This window comes from Serinus canaria, chromosome 1 (assembly GCF_022539315.1).
Source record: "Serinus canaria isolate serCan28SL12 chromosome 1, serCan2020, whole genome shotgun sequence".
NCBI classification, from domain to species: Eukaryota; Metazoa; Chordata; class Aves; order Passeriformes; family Fringillidae; genus Serinus; species Serinus canaria.
The window spans coordinates 87,703,853-87,725,336 of NC_066313.1; the positions used below are offsets into that span (position 1 = coordinate 87,703,853).

At 39.4% G+C, this 21,484-nt stretch overlaps 1 protein-coding gene across 4 annotated transcripts in view; it reads right to left on the bottom strand.

Moving 5' to 3' along the window:
- EDAR (ectodysplasin A receptor) overlaps positions 1–21,484 on the bottom strand; it is a 73,833-nt gene continuing 52,349 nt past the window's right edge. For 3 of the 4 annotated variants that reach the window (XM_050971874.1, XM_030235018.2, XM_009085446.4), the window contains 8 exons: positions 20,260–20,345; positions 9,424–9,510; positions 8,155–8,283; positions 7,946–8,020; positions 7,573–7,645; positions 6,689–6,848; positions 3,890–3,950; positions 1–2,546 (listed from right to left, as the gene is read on the bottom strand). In XM_050971874.1, coding sequence (XP_050827831.1) covers positions 2,227–2,546; positions 3,890–3,950; positions 6,689–6,848; positions 7,573–7,645; positions 7,946–8,020; positions 8,155–8,283; positions 9,424–9,510; positions 20,260–20,345 — 991 coding nt within the window. In that variant the 3' untranslated portion in view covers positions 1–2,226. The remainder of the gene's footprint in view (positions 2,547–3,889; positions 3,951–6,688; positions 6,849–7,572; positions 7,646–7,945; positions 8,021–8,154; positions 8,284–9,423; positions 9,511–20,259; positions 20,346–21,484) is intronic. The other variant, XM_009085447.4, reaches the window with a different exon arrangement.

The following is a 21,484-nucleotide window of genomic DNA, read 5'->3' on the forward strand; positions in this document are numbered from 1 at the left end:
TTGTGTTTGACCTCTTTCTTTTATTAGTATATTTTATGTTCATATTTTACAATATAATAAGTTATATATACAGCATTAAACAAAGTTATTAGAAAGTAAGCTTTGGCAAGACCTACAGGATTCTTTTTTCAATCCCATACATCTCTTGTATAACAATAAAAATACTGTATACTAAATAAAATAACATTAAATAGTCTGTGTTCGCATTGGCACCATCAGTTTCAAAACCCTAACTTTTCATGGCCCAATAAACATAAAAAGAAGAAGATTCCTCTATCTTCTTTGTCTTCTTTTTAACAAATATGTGATGTGTTGTTTTAAATGGCATATAAAACATAGGAGGCAGTCCACTGAATAACACTGTAGTTACACACTGGCACAAGAAAAATTGAATCTTGATGCTTTTTTTTCCCTTTCTTTCTTTCTTTCTTTCCCTTTTGGCTTGGTTTTATTTCATTCTAGTAGCAATAGTAAAACCTGCAAATTCATGGTCTTGAGAATCATGTTGAAAATTGCTGAGCTGTAAACAGATCTAGAAATCTTATTGAAGCCTGTTGAAATCTGTATGAATTTGTCATTGATTTCAAGACAAGAATTTCACACCTAAATTCAACATCAATCAGCTAGTTAAATTTCAAATAAATGCAGCTTGCTGCATCATTGAAAGAAGAGTTAAAATCTTATCAAATTTGGCATATGCAGATTAATGAAGAGTGTGTTATGAAAGGGTAGAAAAAGAATTATGAGAGGGATAGGTTTTATGCTGCAGTATTTACTTCCCCTGATATACAAATCAAGTGCTGAAACAATACTAAATATAGATGTTAAAGGGTGATAATAAATGTTTTGCACAATTATGATACTATCATAAATAAGCTCTAGTTACTAAGTGATGGAATACTGGTTGTTAAATTCTGGGTAATAGTAAATATTTTTTATAGCATTTTGTTCAGTTGTGCATTTTGGGATTCAAGAAGTAATTTTTGTAATTGGCACATTTCTTAATTTAGAAGTTGCAGTTGGTGAAATCAATCATCACTATTTTGGCTATAAATTAGGCAAATAGATTTGGTAAGAGGCACTGACCTGTGGTCTGAATGAATTTTAGATAAATTTTAATGGTGAAAATAATTAAAAGACATTAGTTAAAAGAAAACCAAATTAGGTTAATTTTTGTACTTCACAAACTCACAGTAATTACCGTCCAGATGAGTTTAATGTCACTGGTGGATTCTGTGCTCATGGTCTAGGTTTACAAGAGTATAGCATAAAAACCACTTTTTCCTCCACATTTCAAGAGTCTCTAAGGAAATCTACTCTTTTTGCTCTTTGTGTTACATGTGCACCACTGTTGTCTGGAATTCCTCTGGCTTAAATATAATTTGATATATAGATGTCACTATTGAAAAAGTACATTTTTAATGGTAGTGGACAATCTGGTTTTGGTTTTGCTTTTTTCTTAACAGTAAAGAAGATTTTGCTCTCCACTTGCAAGAAGTAACTGCCCACTTTTACAGCCCACTTGCTAACCAGCTTGTCCTCAGCAAGTCAGCAGTTTGAATTTATAATTTCTGAAATGTCAGATTGGACCAAGAGTGCATTTAAGTGCATTATGTAGATTGTTTTGAAGCACTTCAATCTGTGAGTTATGGTGACTCTTTTTCCATGTAGCATAGTTAGTCAATCTGAGGACTGTGCATATACACCTATGCACATAATGCACATAATTCTAGATTCAACAAACCCATAATAAGTGTAGAAAATGAAACTGATTGGAGCAGATAGAAATGTATGTGCCTAATGTGTATTAATTGATGCTCTAGCTGTGGTACTGCTTCTGACTGTCACTGTTAAACCATTGAACCATTGAATGAAGCCCTATGAGACACGATTATTTTCAGAGAACTATTCAATGCCTTTCCTGAAGGGTTATTTGCCCTCCTACTCATACACAGACTGCAAAATGGATGTTTGTGTCTCTGCTTATTATCAATAACTTTTTAACTTTTTAATGACGTGTTTCATGCCAAGCTTCTTGGGAAATTTCTGCTCTCGATTTGGTAGATGTGTTACTTCACTTTTAGAAGTCAAAGAGAAGAGCTTCCCATTGGCTATGGTGAGCAATTATGCAGGTGAAGCATCAATGGTCTTTAGTCCAAAGTCTTTGATGCAGTGCTTACTGGGATCACACTTCTGATGTGGAGGTGCAGGCCCCAGGCAGGCATGTCAGGATGTCCCTGCTGGTTCAGGAGCCGGCATTGCTTGTGCCCACTCCAGAATGTCTGCACACAAGGATTCCACAGCATCCAATCGCTCGATTTGCACCAGTTTGGTGAGCAGTTCTGGGATGCTGTAGCCCGCCGTGCTGATGCGGTCGAACAGCTGCATGCCGTCTGTCATGCCGCCGATCTCATCCCGCTTCAGCCCAAAGCTCTCGGCCAGGTGGCGCCACGTTTTCACTATGGCCTTCTCTGTGTTGTAGGTGGAGCTGAGCATTCGGCTGGTCTTCTCCAGGCAGTCAAATGGCAGCTCTGTAGGGCTCAGACCTGCAAAGGGAGGGGGGGGATCGTCAGGTGCCTCTGGGTACAGGTCTTGATATTTATTAAAGTACAACAGATTATACTGTTAGCATTGAATACAGCTAAAATCTTTTAATTGATAGTACATGATTATGTCTAGGTCCAAAGTTACTACTGCATATTACCAAATTAATTCTTCATAATGACAGTAGGATATCATAATTAGGGTAAAAAGTTGCCTGGAAAAGAGGTAATAGATAGATTGTATGAGTTCCCATGGCTCTGCCCTTTCCTTTTACAATTTACGAGCTGTTAAAAAAAAGTATATTGCAACTATGTCCCTAGTGAGCAGGTCCATTAATAAACTTCTACACATCAGGCTCAGTGTTTGAGCTCCAGAGACAGCTTTGACCCTTCCCTGAGACTGTCACCAGCAGCTGCTGAAACATATCTGTAATTGAAAGTTGCCCTTGTAGGAAAGTAAGAAGTGAGGAAGCAAAGATGCCAGATGCAAGCATAAAAGTCCCTGCTTAACTGTCATTACTATAATGAATCTCTAGGGAGGATTTAACATTCATCCTGTGGCAAAAAGGCTATTTTCTCCTGGACATATTTTCTATGTATTCATGTTCAGAAAAAAGAGGCAAGAACCAGATACAGCATTTTTCCCAAACCAGACTTTTGCTTCTGTAGTTTTCTTGCTTCTTACCCATCAGAAATCTGATGGGAGACAGAGCTCCCTGAATTACAGCATATTCATAAACGTGTCCACAAAGTGTGTGTGTGTGTGGAAAGTAAATGCAGTCACACCTCCTGTTCTGCAGGGAACTTAATTTGTATATCTTGCTAAAACAAGTGCTAAACAGGGTCAAAACACAGCCTGGAAACTCTACATTTTGTTGTGAGATGTGGGACAGAATTTAGAAAAGCAGAGTAGGTTGAGATTGCGTTTTACCCTCAGTCCTGACCCTCCCCAAATCACACTTTCATATTTGGAACCTTTTAAAATCTGTTATCTAAAGAAAGACCTACAGGTTTCCTCTAGATGGGGAATGCAGAACTGCTTCTCTGCACCTTGGTCTGTTTGTGTGTCCCAGCCCAGCCCAACTCAACTCTTCCTGCTCTCCACAGGAAGGAAGGCCATGCACGTGCCTGGAGAGAAGCCATGGCCTGCTCCAGCCCAAGGCCAGCCTGGACAGCTCTGGGGTCAGGGCTGACCACAGGGTTCCTGGCAAGTGAATATCTGCCTACAGAGTGCCTTCCCTGGTTTGGGACTATTTTCCATAAATAGCCAGAGGCCTTTCTTACTTTATAGCAAGTGCTTGTGATCTGATTTCATATTTTAACATAGGTGCAAATTGTACACTCACCTTCTGCAACGTCACATACGTTAGCATACACGTCAAGTATCTTTTTCCTTCGACTTTGAATCTAAATGAGAAGAGATTTATTTCATTAATTTTTCAGTTACAAGATTAAACAATTAGCAGACAGCAGAGGAAAGTCTCTGGGACCTCCCAATTTCATGGTGTCTTCAAGGATCCCTTTTGAAGACTCAAAGAAAATGACACAGCAATTACTCCACGAAGCATAAACATATTACCACTGCTAGAGATCTTTCATTTCAACTTCTAGACTTTTTTTGAGAGCAAGTACTTTTCTGCTCCAACTCCTGAGAATGAGGACAAATCCAATACCATATATGCAATGATGAATATAGGGATGTCTAGGTAAAGCAGGTCAGAATAGAGGGAATTAAATTCAGACTGAAATTGCCTTCTTCCAATAATCTAAGAGGACTGTAGAGGAGGGGCTCTTCCTTTCTGTCTCTTGACATAGACCTGCTTAGTACATTACTAATTAACTGAAATATTTTACAGATAGATTAAGAAAAAAAAACCAAAGTGAAGTTTTGGAGAGGAAAAGTCTGAGGTCCAGGGGGATCTAGTCACTTTTGACAAGAAAGAAACAAGACTGAAAACCTGTCATCTTTCAAGCTAAAAATGGACACTTTTATATAGTTTCATTTAGCAAAATATTCTCAAGTTTTGGCTTTGGATTCAATGTGGAGTGAAAACAAGTGTCAAAATGTCATGAGCTCTCAGGGACTGAAATTTTCTTCCCTGAGCCAGCTCTCATTAGAAAAGCTGAAAAGCTGTCTTTTTGACAGGATTCTAGCATTATCTCCACAAATTTGTCACTTTTCACTGCAAACAAGGCTTGAATAAAAGCTCTGCTTTCAGGACTTCATTTTGTGGCAAGATTTCCCTCACTTTATTTGGGCAGTGAAGGTCAGGGTGCACCAGTGACGTGGATTAATGGAATTGCAGCTGGAGAGCGCAGCGTGGCCGCTCCAGCAGGAGCGCGTCTGGCGGGCGCCGTGCTGCAGGCAGCACAGTGCAGGCACTGAGTGTCACTCACTTCTGCCTCCTGAAATTTACCTGGGCTTAGTCAGCCCCGTTGCCATTGTAGGCTTGGATTGCCTGTTTCAGAACCTTGAAACTAGGAAATTTAATGGGGTTTCTTAAAACTCCTCCTAAGAAAGCTATTTCATTCTCCCTCCACCTCTAGGGTAAAGAAGCAGGTGAAGTAATTCCTTGAAGAATTGTGCAAGACACTCTTTTTACCAGAGCCAGAAGATGGGGGGGTTTCAAACCTTAAGCTGAAAGCAAATAGGAAATGTTTAGCCTGATGATCCTCTGTGTGGCAGCTCATTGCTTCTTCTTAGTTATAACTAAGAAGAAGAAAACTTGGTTAATAGCAAGCCTCTAATTTTCTTTATCCTTGTCCAACTGCTCTGAATACTCTTTCCTGTGCTAGTAATGCTTCTTAATTCCCAATCTTTTCTTCCCAAAGAAGAAAATTACTGCTTTTCTAACTTCTGGCAACTGGCTTAATTGTGACATCTTAGGTATGGAGTGGAGAATCTTGATGCAATCTGCTCTTTCATTGAAAAGTTTGTCTTCAGCCTTGTCAGCAGTCTCTAGTCCATGAGGATGTGTTAGAACAAGTCTGGAAGAAGCAGTCCATGCTTTAGGTGCACTTATGAGCTATCTATCTAAACCACTCTGGAGAATGTATCTATGATATAGGGTCTTTTGAAGGTAACCTGCTTCTTATGAAATATTCTGATTTCATGACTACCCAAGGTGCATTATCCTATTTCAAGCCAGTGCTTACAGAAGTATCATAAAGTTGGATATTTAGAGAGACCTCAAAAACCCGAACTTTAAAGTGTGAGCATTGAAATAGTAAGTTATTTTCAGATGGCCATAAATATCTACAACTACAAAACTGTTTATCTTGTGTTGAGATTTTGTGTGTGTGATCTCAGCTGAAAAGTGGTGTGTTTTAGAAATTTTGAGCTGATTCTCCCAACAATTTAAAACATGCAAACATGAAAAGATGCATTTTCAAACCTATTTTTTCTTAAACTATATCCAATGCTTGATATTAATGATGTGATTTGGACCTAGCTATAGCCATTTTAAAATAAATTAGAAATACTAAAAAATCAGAGCAGACACCTTCTTTTTAAGGGTAGTTTGATGTTAACACAAACTGTGTGGGTGAGGTGTGGCCTTAACTGTGCCTTAAAATACTCCAAGTGAGATAAAAAGCCCTGAGCAGTACATGCTCAGCAGGAAGAAGCAAAGGCCTTCCACAGCAAAACAGTGGATTACAGTGTCCTTCAGAGCACAGGAATCACCTTCAAACTATGTGTTTGTTTTTCAAAATTCCACATGGAAACCAAGCACAACACCAGATATCACCGAGAAATCTGTGCCGTGGAAATACCAATGCAGCTACTCAGATGTTCTGCTGTCAGCCAAATCCAACCTGCTTCATTATTTTACTGTCTTAGCATTAGCTATGACAGGGGATTGCTGCTATTTGGGTGTTTTCTTTCTTGAAGCTATAAAATATAATACTCAAAAAAGCAAATTAATTAGTCTTGCAGAAAAATTTATTTCTATCCCTGGACACTATACATATGCATATATGTCATTATGCAAAGGAGATTCTATAACAAATTTGTCTGCAGAAGCTCTTGTAAATCAGTCTGCTCTACCCTACTATGCATTTTGGGGAGTTGATAGTTCATATATTTTTTTCTTTAAAAAAAGTAGAAAAAGGCTCTCAATTTTTAAATCTCAAGGTAGCCTTACCCCAGTTGATTTATTGCTTGTAGAAGATTTATCTCTGGCCAAATGCACTAAAGATAACAAGCATCTCTCTGGAGTCCCTTGCTTGTCAACTGCAGCTTCTTCATCACTATCCATACTCCGGCTTAAAAGTCGTTCATTCTCAGAAGAGGCATCGTTTTCACTGGAAAATGAAGGATATGGTTATCTTAGTGAAGCCTCTCATGGGTTGACTCCAGTCTTCCTCTTTTTGCTTCCTGAGACTAATGAAATTAAAGTGTTTTCCATGTTTTAAAATGCCTTTCCTCTGAAGTCCTGTGACTGTAATGGCCTTCACCAGCCCAGTGTTTATGTGCAACACCTGCCAAGCCACACAGTCACGGGTAGCTTGCAAGAATCCTTTCACAGAGGGACTTTCCAACTGAGGACAGTGTTTAGCCCACCCTAATAATGTTACCCAGGCAGGTTTGGCTGCTGGGCAGAGAGAAGATGAAGAAAACTACCACACCATGCCATACAGATGATGCTAGGGACAAGGGGTTTCCTTAAGGCCTGTTGCAGTTGTTTTTACTCTTCCTGCCTAGAAGGGAAGGGGAACTTCAGTAAGGCCATGTGAGTGAGAGCTGCACTCAGGTCCCAGAAATTAAACTCTCAAAAGAGGAGATGGAGGCCAAAGAGTTGATGAATTGGTCACAGAGGGAATGGGGAGGACACAGGTGTTTCTTCACGACGTCTGTTATCATCTCTTAGAAACCAGAGGGAAAGAGCCTGCTAAGGCAACTGGTCTTTGCCCTGCTGCAGCAACTTGCCATCAAATTTGTTTATGTGTTCCACTGTACCAGGATGAATGATGACCATGTGCCTCCCCCATTTCAGTGAAACTGGCAATATATTTATCTTTTACCCACCTTTTGACAGCCTTAGCTGGAGTTGCTGTAAGTTTTTCAAACTCTTCTTTCTCAGAGAATATCACAACATTATCTGTTGAACAACAATTACAGAAGTTTAAATTGGCAATAAGTTTCCAAACCAGTGCTTTGTGTCAGGAGCTAGTTCTGCTGGCAACCCTACTGACAAAATAAATCTCTCTGCTATATTTTTAATTGCTATCAGAGGATTAAGTGACATTCTGGAAGCACAAAAAACTAGTATAGGCAATTCTTCAGTAAACTGATGAGGGTTTTATATACTCCAAAGGAGAAACTGTAGTTAAGAGAAAAGTATTAGGAATATTTAAGCCCAGTGTTGTCTTAGAAAAAGCAAAACTAAAACAACTTGTACCTTGCACTTCTTTCTTCTCTTCTTGAGTGCTAGCCTGAGCTTCAACGTTTTTTACTGAGTGGCTCTTGCAACAGGCTAGAATATACAAATATAACACAAATTATTCTCAGAATAACTCTAAAATAGAACTTAGAATATTCTAATAGAATAGACTATTCTAAATTCTAAAATAGCATTTGCAACTAAGATTTTACCTGCTGAACAATTACCTTGAGCAGATGGCTTTGTTTTTACAATGTAAAACATGATGATGAGGACAATGGCAATAGCCATTATGAAGATAGTAGACATAGCAATTATAAGAGCTGTAGCCAGATGTCCTTGTCCTGAAAGATCTGCTGGAATGAAAAAAAAAAAATAAATGAAGGGGAAACTCTTAGGATCAGAGACTAGTTAGCAGTTTGCAGTCTGCTCTACACATAGTTTACATAATCCTTTAGTTGATCTGAGTCTTGGTTGCTTGTAAAGCATTGAAAAACTTAGTGTTGTGTCTCAAAGGCAAGTTAATTGAAAATTTCTCAAAATTTTGATATTTATGCATAAACCAGTGAGTAGTATTCATTAAGAATATTTGATGGTATGATTTATCAGATACAAATATGTAGGAAATCATGTTTTTATATGGGAAGCTGTACATAAGCAAGAGTAGAAGCTTCTGTAGCACTGCATTCTTGGAATCAGCGTTGACAAGACAAAAGCCAGTAAATATACAAAGGGAATAAGAACTAAAATGACTATTGATTACTGTGGCTGCCTCAAAAGCTCTAACTTAAAAGGAGGACACAATGCACATGTAGAAAAATGGATGTTTTTCTAACAGAAACTTAAAAAACAGCATGGCTAAAGGTGAATTTAAAATAAGCTAGGTGAAAAGAGATGCAGGAAGAAAACCTGGATGTGAAAGGCTAGAATTGAAAAGCTGTGAAAGGATGCAGAAAATTACAGACATGCTAAAAGGCATGAAAGCTTTAATTTCTCTGAAAATGTGATCCTAACAGTCATGTTTTCAGACAATACCAAGAAGAACAGCATTGGCAGTACCTTATTAACTGCATCTTTCCCATTTTGTCTTCTCAGGTTCAAAAATTTTAAAAGCCAAATGATTGTGCTGGAGAACTGTTTATTTTACTTCAGTAAGAGACTGACCATATTTGTGCATGAAGTTATTTTCACCATTCTAAGCTAAGCTTTGCTGAGGCAGAGTGCTATTTCTGTAAAGCTACAAATAATGAGCTAAATTTATTGCTGGCATCACTGGGTACAGCTCAAATCCTTCTTACGTTCAACTGACAAACAGCAGTGTTGATTAACTGAGAAACAAAAATGAATTCTGAATTATTTCTAATAGCAGTTCTAGAAATCTGGAAACAGTGACAATGAAAATAGCAACAGATATTTTCAGTTTGGTTGCACTTTGTTGATGCCCTTTTGAAAGCAAAGGGCTGCTAAATTAACCCTCACAAAAAATGCATTCTTACCTTTGTGAGCATGCTGGTAAGGTGAGAAAGTGCTCGTACCAGAGGTGCTTGGGAAAATTGCTGAAATGCCAGAGTTAGAGCCTGCACCTGCAATATAAAGAAAAATGCCATAAAATTCCCTTGTTACTTTGTCCAGTCAAATTAAGAGGTTGGCTCAAGGAAAGAGAACCTTTACTTGGCTTGGTTGCATTCCCATTTATTAGGAAAGGACCCAAGAACTACTTGCTCTTTGAGATGTCCCTAATCCCAAAATGTGTTACTGATTCACTGAAAGTTGGGTTACAGACCATATTTGTGCACACTGTCCAGAAGGAGTGAAAGTCAAACTCCTGAACAGATATGAAGTCAGAAGAAAAAGCCATCTATGTTACTCATAGATTCCCATGTTACAGATCTGTACTGGGCAGCAGAGAGTTTTTCAGGGTCCAGCTGATTAATCACACGATTTACAACCCACTCCAGTATTTGCAACTGCAGACTGAGACTTAGCTGGTAGATTCATCAAACGAGTGCATCTCACAAGCAACCCCCACTAGCAGCATCACTGTAAAGTGGTATGCAAACCCTCATGACTCCACAGGAAAACTCAGGGAAGGTGACAAATGATGGTGCTGAGTGCTTTTATGTTCCATGGAGCTGTACTGTCCTAAAAGGGAATTTTAGAATTTCCTATAATGTAACTGGGCAGTATGTGTCTTATGATCTCCTGTCAGTTCAAATCTATATTCTGGGGAGAGTGAAAATTCACTGAAACAATAAATGAAGAAGTTATAGGAAAACTTCATCCTATCAGAGGGATGAGATTGTCCAATAGGATTTTCCAGGTCTAAATTTAACAGTCAAGGTTAAAGTTAGTCTTTCACTTGGTTTCATGCACCAAGTTTTCAAAGAATTAAACCAAGTAATAAAATAACATATCTTGACAATAGTGCAAGATTATTTGGGTAATCAATAGTGCATATTATTTGGAATAAAGCTGTTTATGGGAATGCTTTTATATAGGAGGGTTTTTACACAGTATTCCAAAACAGAACAAAAATATTAGGGTTGGGAGTAAATGTTATCTTCCTCCTCAAATGAACTTTAATGCCATTGGTTAGTATGTAATTCAAACAGCTACTATCAACAGACCCTGAAAATAATTTTCTGTCTTGGAGGAAGAATGAAATTCCTCCTGCTTTGTATTAGTTGTCTGTGGAAAAAGTCCAGTGATAATTCAATTCAGCAGTCTTAAAGGTAAATAGCTGTCCCAGTCATCTAGTAAGGTGTGCACAGCACATGGCTCCACAAGCTGGTTTGGCAACTAGAGTAGATGAGAGCTCACTGTGCCCTTCTTTTGACCAAATAAATACTCAAACAAACCAAATCATCAGGTAAACTGGACAAGAAATCAAGAATGGTCTGGAATGGTCTGAGAAATGTTCCATGATTAAGAACAAAGCAATATGCACATTCTTCAAATGAAGAGAATTTTTTTTAAAGAAAAAAAAAGTACTATCTAAAATAAAACTTGTCTTCATGTTGTGAATGAGAAATGTACACCTAAAGAGGCTGCAAAGTATGAGCTGCAGCTGTCTTCAAAAGAAATTTTCTCTAACAATCATAAAACTTCCTTCAAATATCATTTGTTGGAAGGAAATGGATTAATTCATTATAATTGGTATTTTTCAAACTGAATAAGGGTTTTCATTAGGTTTTAAATATACTAGTTTATTAATTCAGATGCATTTTGTATTTTGCAAATGAAGGCTAAGACTTATGTAATAAGTCTTGCCTCTGGTCCTTTCTCTGTGACAGATTTCTTTCTAAGAAGAATTAGTTATGAGCTCCAGAAACTGCAATGCAGTAAGACTATCTAGGGATCAGTAAATGAAGCTGTCATCTGCATGTAGTGGATATTAAAGACAGGTAATTTGTAAAATTTTCAGCAATTCTTCACAAAACTGAAGTGAATCATCCTTGGTCATGACCTCAGTGCTTACTCATCGTGGCTGGACAACAGAGGAAATTTAGCAAAGGGCCAGTGCTGTGGCCTGATACTTTCCTTCATGTGCATGCACAGACACCAGGCTTATGTCTATTCTTGCAGCCCCCCTGGCAAATCCAACTACAGCCAATTGGAATTCTGCATGGTCCTTGCAAGCTGCAACAAGTCAACAATAGCTTCTCTGACACTGCCCCTCAGTGAGCACAGGCAAGCTGTGCTGCTTTGTCTGCCTGGAGTTTAGCTAACAAACTTCAGCTCATCTCCCCAAGTGAGTTTTAGTAAACTTGCTTCTCTTTTCTTTCACTTGAAACATGAAGTCACTGAAGTATTTCTGACTAATAATCTTTCATTCTCTTGGTGTTGTTGACTTCATGTTTTTCACCCGTTTGTGAAAGGAAGCAGAGCCTTTCAAAGTGGGAAGTCAGGCAGCAGCAATTAGCACAGGAAGGGTAAGGAGGAAGGTCACCACTCTTCATTCAGCATCACCATCACACTTCACCCAGCCCCACCCCACACCAGGGCAGGGCGTGCTGCCCTCACCATGCACACACTGGACAGCAGACCCCACTCCTGTGCACAGCAGGGAGAGCCTTCAGCCCTGCCCTGAGCCTTCTGCTCCCATGTGAGGCACAATGTCCTCACATGGAAATGGAGCCACCTCCTTTGTTCTGTAGTGCTGGCATGGCAAAGTCAAGGCTGGCACTGGACTGTGGTGGCCTTTCACACATGCCTGGGAGGGAGTAAGCCGTTACACAGATTTTAAGCCTACTGTCAAATTTAATAATTTGGCATATCCATTATGAGCCAAAGTTTTTCTTTAGATGTGGCTTAGAAGAAAGTGCCAATTCGTGCACCTGCACTACAAGAGGAACCAAACTGCCACCTTCTGTTGAATTTCAGTTTATATCTCTTTTGTATGAGTAAAAACCAACTCATAGCTGCTGCTTTTTCCCTGTCAGCACCACACCATGACCACAACGTCAGTTGTTCCTGTGCACATCCAGTTTTGCATCCCAATCACATTATTAACTCTGCTTCCAATACAGATGACACATAATCTATAAAGACTTAGATATAGCTCAGGCAGAGGCATACTGAGGTGTTATAGAACACCATATGGAAGCAACTCTATTTTTTAAATAAAGACTGATGGCTGCAATATAGCTGTGCAAAAGAGTGGCTTATATTCCTAGACACCTGCATGTAATACTGAAGGAATGTGATGAAGAAATTAGGAAAGAAGTTGATCACTGGTGGTTGGTCAACTTTTGCATTATAGATGTTTTTATTCAAAAACATGGTGATTTATTTGTAACTTTCTTGGAGTCTAAACAATAAAAAATGCTCCATACTTATTGTCTAAAAGAACAATTGAATCTGTATTCACTTTTGAATGTTTGGGGATTTTAACTCAAAAGATAGCTTTAACTTAAATTACCATGCAGCTGCCTTTTGTTCTTTCAGGAAACAAATGTTGGGCAATAAAATACTTTTTTGTTGTTGTTTCAATGAACCTTTCTGCTTTATGTAACAGACTATTCCAGTTGTTTTTGTACCTTGAGACAGAACTTACAATGAGAAGTAACAAACAAAACCACCAGATTTATGAGAGGAAGAGGGGGAGGGCACAGGGAAAGGAGGTTTTACCACCATGCTCCCTTGCAAGTGTTTGTGAGTGAATAAAATCTGGTGCAGTAGGAGACCATATGTGCCCCTGACATCTGTTGCTGTGGGTATCAGCTCACTGGTCCATTCAAAGGACTGCTGCTCCCAACCAGCAACAGATTTTTGTGAGTCAATTTAATATTTAATAACATGTTATAAAAATCCTCAGAGTCTGTACACAACAGGCTGTCAGAGTGATCATAAAATAAGACACATTTAAAAAACCTGGTGTCTATATGGTATCTATTTGGTGCTCTTGAGTGCAGCTTGCTTTCTCCTGGTGCATCCCTCCTCTCCCAGGCATAGTCCAGCTGTGAATGGCACAGATGGGCTGTGAGTGCCATCACTGAGACTCTTTTATAGGCTGAAGTAGCATAAAGCTACACATGCAAATAAGTAACTATCAGTCTGAAATATGAGATGAAAAAGAAATTATACGGCGTTGAAATTTAATAAAAGTTGACAGTTTATGGCTGACAAAGTTAAAACTGAATTTTAACTAAACATAGTCATAAATACAGACCTAGATATGTAGAAAACAGGGGTCAGAACTTTTACATAATGGAAATATGTGTTCAGGTACTTACAGGAAAAGTTTGCTCTCAAGCTTAGGAAAACAACATTTCAAATGGAATGCCTGTGCACTTGGAAAGTCATGCAAGCTAAAGCAGCTGGCAAATTCAACCTGCTTTCTGAGGTGCCTGCATATGACTTCAGTAACCAAACATTAACCAACTCTGAAAATATCACAAATAATAACAGATAACAGAATATATCCTAGGTACTGGAGGATTGCCTGAGTGATCTTTATTTTACAGAATACTATCAGTTACTCTGATATTTTCTGGAGTCAGAGGTAGATACTTCATTTAGGTAGGTAGCTATTACACCAGGAAGAGCATGAAGCAAATTAATTCCTGATAATTAAACTTCTGAAAATGATGATAGGAAAGTTCCCCCTGACTTTTGTTTTCAGTCTGGTCAATCTCTCTGTAAGTAATCACATCACATAAAAGGAAATATTTTTTTTTCTGCTTTCTGTAATATCTATAACTATTTTATTTCTCTCTCCTTTTGCCAGGGCAGGAAAGTGATGATGATTATAGACCACATGGCCTTAATCTGACAATTTATTTGCATCTGTTGAAGTTTTTTTTTTAGGACTCACTGGGAGCTGTAATCATTGCACAGCACTGGAAAGTCACAGACAAACACTCCATGAACTAAGCCTCTGTCCAGGAATTCAGTGTTATCATCCCTTTCTCTGTGCAACATGAAGGGGATAATTGCTGTTTAAGCTTTGCTGTCCTGATTTTAGATCATCCTAAGGAAGAGAACAGACCTGCCTGGAGCTGGTCTCCCATTTCCCCGGTGTCCTGGTGGCCAGCCCGTTGGAATGGGTGGTCCAAGGCTGCAGCTCTGCAGGTTTTTCAGCTCCTGAGCCCAGTCAGAGCAATTCTGCAGAGACCTGCAGTGCCTCCCATGGGCAGGTGGTGCTCACTGTGGGAGCTACAGCTCCAGCACCAGTGAAAACATCAAAGCCATTGGAGTGGTTTTATGGGGAAGAATTGCACCAGGACCACAAAACCTCCTGAGGGATACCTGAGCTCAGCTTTCCCAGCAGCTGAGGACAGCAAAGCCCACATTTTCTCCTCAGATCCCTCCCCTTGGAGGCTGATGTCTGAAGCTGGCCAATTTTATCCTAAGATTAGGTTCCTTCCTAATATGGACAAATCCTTAGAGAAGAAGAACCAGGCCATAGCAGCAGTGAATAATAAAGCATGGCCTTCAACATTTCTCCCAGTACACATGTGAATAGGAAATGGGTGTTCAGAGATCAAGCAACTCAAAAAAAAAAAAGAAAAAAAGTATGTTAGTTCCAGATAACAAGCCTATTTGTTTGTAGGCATAATTTGAAACAGAAGGAAAAAAGGTCCTGATGTTGATTGTATTAAAAAAGGATAAAACTGGCAAGGAATGGAAATTAGTGATTCAAAGAATGGAAAGTTAAAATAAAAGTCTCTGAAATAATTATTTTAACTAATAAAGTGGTTTTGGCAATAGGCTTGTTTGTGTTAAGCCTTTCAGTTAAGGAATCTGAGTTCTGAGTCCTCAGTACATGGATTTGGATGTGCCCCCCTGATTACAGCTCGTCACATGGAACATCAATTGTTAGTCAATTGTTCCATCTCATCTGTTTAGTTATTTTTGAAGTTCTAATGATACAATGTTAAAAATAATATTTTCTATTTCTAGATGTCATTTGGTGTCTGGTATTTAAAAAATAGCCTGACCACATATATTTTCCTTTATCAATATTTTTCTTCTTTTTTAATTTTCCCAAGCTATCATTGGTAGCTGTGAGACCTAAAAATCTTACACAGGATGGTTATTGAATCTCTTTTCATATACAAATCTAGCAAAAAAGGTAAGATAAAATAGCATGAAGTATCTTATGCACATACACACTTATGAATATATACAGTAGATTAAAAAGAAAATCCTCAATCAGTTGCTGAAGTTCTCTAGACCAATAATCTGTGAGTGGAATAAGATTGGTATATTTGATGCAATTGTGTAAATTCAACTTCAAAGTGCTCCTAAAGTTAGTGTAGCAGGGTTTGATTTAGTTTTTCTCCAACATTTTTGAATTGGAGTGACAAATATCAAAGTCTGAAGAGAAAGAGAGTTAATATCCATAATTGAGAGTTTCAGCTGCTAAAAGACAAAATCTCTTCCAGCAGTAACTGTACCTCTCTTCAAGAGAAACTCCATATATGGCTAAATCTTCTGTCTTTTGCATATTCTTGTACACTAGATAAAAGAAAAAGAAAACGGAAAAAAAAACTCTCTACATAATCAGAGGCCTGAAGTGACTCCAGTTCCAGAGGTGTTGATGAAAAATCCAGCACCATTAACTGTGGGAAGCCACATCTCAGTGTGGTTTGGTGTTCATTACCTTAATGGTTTGATTTACATGCAAAACCTGCCTCCCTCTCTTTTGCAGTGCTGTTATTTATCACTGAGGTATCAGATCCCCATTTATGCCAGCAAGGGGCATTGATGGCTCATGATCTGCCTCAACACAGCTGCAGCTCTCACACCTTTGGCATTTCACATTGTGCTCCTCTGCACTCAGCACAGAGGCTCCTGCACAGGAGACTGAGGGAGCTGCATGTTAAGAGATCAGAAATCTTACACAGCTGTTTCACAGTGCTCAAGATGGGGCAAACTGCAGTCTTTATGGTGATGTTCCCCTCCTTCACAGTAAGAGAAAGCCTTCCTGCTACACAGCACACGTGCTATGCTCATGTGTGCACAGCCCTTTTCCCCTATGTGCCTGCTGCCCACAGGCTGCCACTGAAGCCTGTTATTCCTCCCAGGCTGCAGAACTGTGACTCCCATCCTTCAGACCAGTGAGATTTTCAACACCATAAACCAGTGACATGTTTGCCTCAATTAAACCTCTGGCCTCTGTGAGTCATCTCCCTCCCCCTCTTTTTCATGATATTTTGTGCTATTTATGTCTCAAGGCCTTTGAGAGGGAAAAAAACCCAACAAGGTGACACAGGCCCATCAAGGAATTTCTTTCTCACTTCTGGTCCTTTTTACACTAATATTTCCAGATGTGTGGGCGTGGGGTGTTCATCTTGTGTCCTTGGCTATTTCAAGTTTTATTGACTGCACATGAACGGAAAGATATTTTCTTGCCCTTTGATCAAACCCAAATAATTTTCTGCCAGATGAAATGTGTAATCAGAAATTCCCTGAGCAAGTTTCCATGCAGGGGCACAAAGCCCTGGACTTGGCCATCTGTAACACATAGTCCAGGCACTTCTCCAGCAAGGAATGTTTACAGCTAAGGAGAGCACCACTGCTCTCCCATCCTATCTCAGCCCTAATGAAGGCCTGACACAGGATTTATCTGCCCTCATTTTTCTGTATAGAGTTGTAAACTCAGAACTTGTCACCCTGAGCTTCCTGTTTTTAAGTAATTTTCCATTCTCATTTCCTTGTGACCTGCTGGGTCACCTTTCTCCAGTGGTGTGCTGTGTGCAGGAGAGTTTGAAGAACAGGAGCTCTGGGGGAGAGGCAACACTGTAGTGTGGGGTTCAGGCTCCTGAATGCTGTTCATTGTTATCCTGAAGTCTCAGCAAAGAAACAGAAGATTCCTGGGGCCACTTGGAGTTTTCATTCTGGGCTCTCCATCCTGAGAGCCAGTTAATAAGCAGAGGTTGTTTTGCACAAAGGAACCATTCCTACCAGAATGCTGGTATCATCCTTCATGTGACAGAAACCTCATCCTCTTGTTAAGGTTATGGGCTCAGAGCACAGCACTTAAATGAGTTTGGAATTTGCAAATCTCAAAAAATGCCACAGTTGCACAATGCTGATATGTCACTTCTTCTTTGCTCTGACTGGTACAATCTGATGACAGTGAAATGTGTGAAAAAGATCTTCTGCTACTGCCAGATTTTACACTACCTTCCACAGCAACAGGGAGCGTTTCAGGGGGTTCCTGCAGCAAGGCTGATTTTCCTGGAGCTGGAGTACAAATTAATGGCAATGAATTGGGGCACTGCCATTCCAAATGGGGTCTGGAGATTTAGATATCATAAACCAAATTACCTGAGCTTATTGGTTTGAGGGACTTGGATTTCGAGACACTTTCTCGCTTTTTGAACACTTGCAATCAAATGGTTGGCTTCATGTACTTGATTAAAATGGAAATATTTAGTGCTTCTAGGACTAATGTTTTCTTTTATCTTATTACCCAATCAATTTGTTGGTTTATGCACCTGCCTAAATGCCTCACAAAGATAGTACATATTTATTCTTGTGTTTATCAAGCTAAAAATTGCATACAGTTGATCAGTTGTGCTGATCATACTTTCCTTACAGAAACACATTACCCATTGTATCTGCCAGATATCCTACAAAACACAAAGATTTATTTTCTTTTAGGTGAGTAAAAGCCATTTTCTTCCCAAATCAGTAAGTTATACCATGCCAGATACCACTAACAACCCGTTTCAGCCTGTGTTTGAGACAGCCCATCAGAGCTGAGGAAGGGATTAATTTCCAGCTATGGGTTAGCAGTATGTATGGTTCTATTCCCACTAATGGGGCAGCCAGATGCAGCTGCACCCTCTTACCTCACCCCCTCATGTCCCACCATGACTCTCTGTGCTGGGTGTGGCTGGGGTACAGTTAATTTTATTAATTTTATTTATAGCAGCTAGTATGGGGCCAAGGTTTAGATTTGTGACCAAAAAGGTATTGATAATTCAGAGAGATTTTAAATATTGCAGAGCAGTGCTTATGCAGCACCTTTTGTGCCTCTCACCCACCCCATCAGTGAGGGGGCTGAGGGCACACAAGGAGCTGGGAGGGGACACAGCCAGGACAGCTGACCAGAGGGATATCTCACACCATGGTCAGCATATAAAGCTGGGGAAGAGGAGGCAGAGGAGCACACTCAGAGTGATTGTTGTTTGTGTTCTCAAGTCATCATTACATGTGATGTAGCTCAGCTTTCCTGGGATGGCTGGATACCAAACTGCCCACAGGAAGTGGAGAATGGATTCCTTGTTCTGCATTGATGGACGTGTGGAGCTTCTCCTTTACCTATTTAACTGTCTTTATCTCAATCATTGAGTTCTCACTTTTACCCTTCTGGTTGTCTTTTCTCTGTGGGTGGGAGTAAGTGACTGGCTGTCTGGGGCTGAACTGTCAGCTGGGGCTTAACAAGGACCATCCTAGCCTTGTGTTCTCACTTTCCTCTGCACCTTCTTCCCTTATCTCATTGCATTTGGGTCCTCCCTAGCACCCTTATCTCACCTCCTAAACAGATCTTATCTCACCAAAACCACACTCACTCTGCCCTTCACCCACTCCCACTGTCTTGGGCAGAAGGGCAATCTCAGGGCTGGGTGGTTTTCACCAAGTGGGACGAGCAGCTGTACAACAGAGCAGTCACTTGGCATGCAGACAGCTCAGAGAGATGCCTCCTGGACTGCTGCTGCTACCAGGAGCTCTGTGAGGTGGTGATCATCCCCTGGCTCCTCTGAGCTCTTAAACTGTAGGAAAGTGTTAGATGTCCATGTCCTATCCTCCTTTAAAATGACTCCCAGAGCAGCAGTGATACACAGTTCTGCAGCATCTGAACAAAGCAATCGCTATTTATGTACATAAATAAATGCTCTGGGACTTTCAGCCCCTGCTTCCAAATCAAGCAGAGAAAATATTGCCATTCCTTTTCATGACAAAGATTTCTAAAAGAAGAGAACACGGACAGGATTTTGGTTTTAGAGGCATCAGGTTTTGCTGGGGAACTACTCATTTTTTCTGTTTGTTTGGATTTTTGTTGTTCTTGTTTAGTTTTAAAGCTTTTTGTCCTGATCTTCTCCAGATCCTCTGAGGGCTGTCAAAGTAATTTGGTCATTCAGAGAGAGCCTCATTTTTTTCCTTTTCTTCTTTTTTTTCTTTTTCTCTTTCTTTCCCCCCTAAAGGACACAGTAGTTTTCTGGGGAGGTGTCTCTGCAGGACAGCTGTCCCTCACCCCATGGCATGAGGAGGGATAAGCCACTGCACTGTACATGGTATGCAAACGATCAGGTACCTCTAGGCTGTCACACACACATTCGTACATGATTTCCTCAATTGGCAAACTACAGACCCTTATGTCAGTGAAATCTACAGAACTAATTCTCTTATCAGTGCTGATCACCAGACATCAGTGTTAACCCTTGAATCACTTTGCAGCAAAAGGACATGAAAAGGTGTGATGCCCTATTACTCCTACAAATTACAAATCTACAAATTGTCCCATGTTTTTTTCACAGGTGAACTGAAACTCAGTTAAAAAAAAATACAGAGACATGGGATTTCCTGGACCTACTGTTTAAGTAACCCTAATAAGTCATGCATGGGATCTCTTAACAGATGCAAACTGGAGAACAAATGACCAATGGTAGATTCTAAAAGAAAATATTCTGATTTTTCCTCAAATGATAAGCATTCCCTCCCTTTCTTGGCAAGGCTAGTTGGAAGCAGAAATTGCTAAAGCGGAGCTGGGTTTATTGTTTGAACATAATTATCATTACTGAAAGATTTCACATTGAGCTTCCAGATGATTTTAAGTCAAAACCAGATGAAGTGCATAGAAACAGCAGAACACTTACATTCCTTGGTGTTGGGAGGCGCCAGCAAGCACGAGTAGCAAACCATCCCATAGATGTTCCGAGGTCTGTTTTCCAGCATGTAGTAACTGCAGTGAAGGGCAAGATGAGGCAAAACAGTGCAAATTAATATGATATGACTGAACATGGTTCAGCAGCAACCAATTATATGGAGATAAAATCATTTTAAAAAGTTTTCTAAGCAATCTGAGGCAAAGATTATTCTTTCTTTTTTTTTTTTTCCCGAATTGCCTGAATAAAACACTGTGTTTCTCTTCTTCCTTTCCTCCTAAAATGTAATTAATCAAACATCTAGACATGACAAGAAGTGGTAACATTGCCTAAAACAACATTAGTCTCCCTACTGAGTTCAAGCTGCAGTTTGGAGCATGCCCTGAAATAAGATTTTTCAAAGTAAGAGAATTCAGTTTTTTGAAGCAGTAATCTTTCAAGCAAGACCACCGGTTGGATATGGTTAGCTAATTTTACTCACAAACACCATAAGAATAATCTCTGTAATTTTAGAACCAAATCTGAGCCAGATCATAATAAAAAATACAGAAAAAAATACCCTCACAGGGCAAGGCAGATTAGGTTTTACAGGTTTGGTTCATTTTTTCAAATTTCTTTGCTGTATTGTTTATAAATTAGTCCTTGATAGTGAAATTACAGTGTGAAGGAAAGGTTTTCATGATTTGAACTTCTAGGCTGTTAATAAAGTTAATGTTGAAATATGGTAATTGGCTACTTAAGAGCTGGATCCACATGCACCCTAATGAGTAATTACATCAGAATCATACATATGTTGATGTAACATCGTACTGTTGATGTTACAGATATGTCTTTACAAATCACTTGTAAATCACTACATATTTTAATGAAGAGATGAATAAATTCTTAATCTATTCTGCGTAGACAGGAACTCAACACTACAAACATTTTATGCAACTGGGGATCTGTTTTCTGCTCTTATATACCTGCCTATGCATGTGAAGTATGGGTTTTTTTTCTAGAAAATGTGTGCATTGTTAGGAAATCACTGTTGAAACCGTCCATCAAACTCAGTTGGTGTATTAATGAACGACAAATAAAAGATGTAGGTCCAGGAAATGGAATACACAGAGATGCAAAGGGGAGACAGGGACTGGAGCAAACTCAGAGAGCAGGGGAACTACACATGGTTCCTCATTTCTTTCTTACTGGTTTTAAAAGACTCACCCTCACTTCA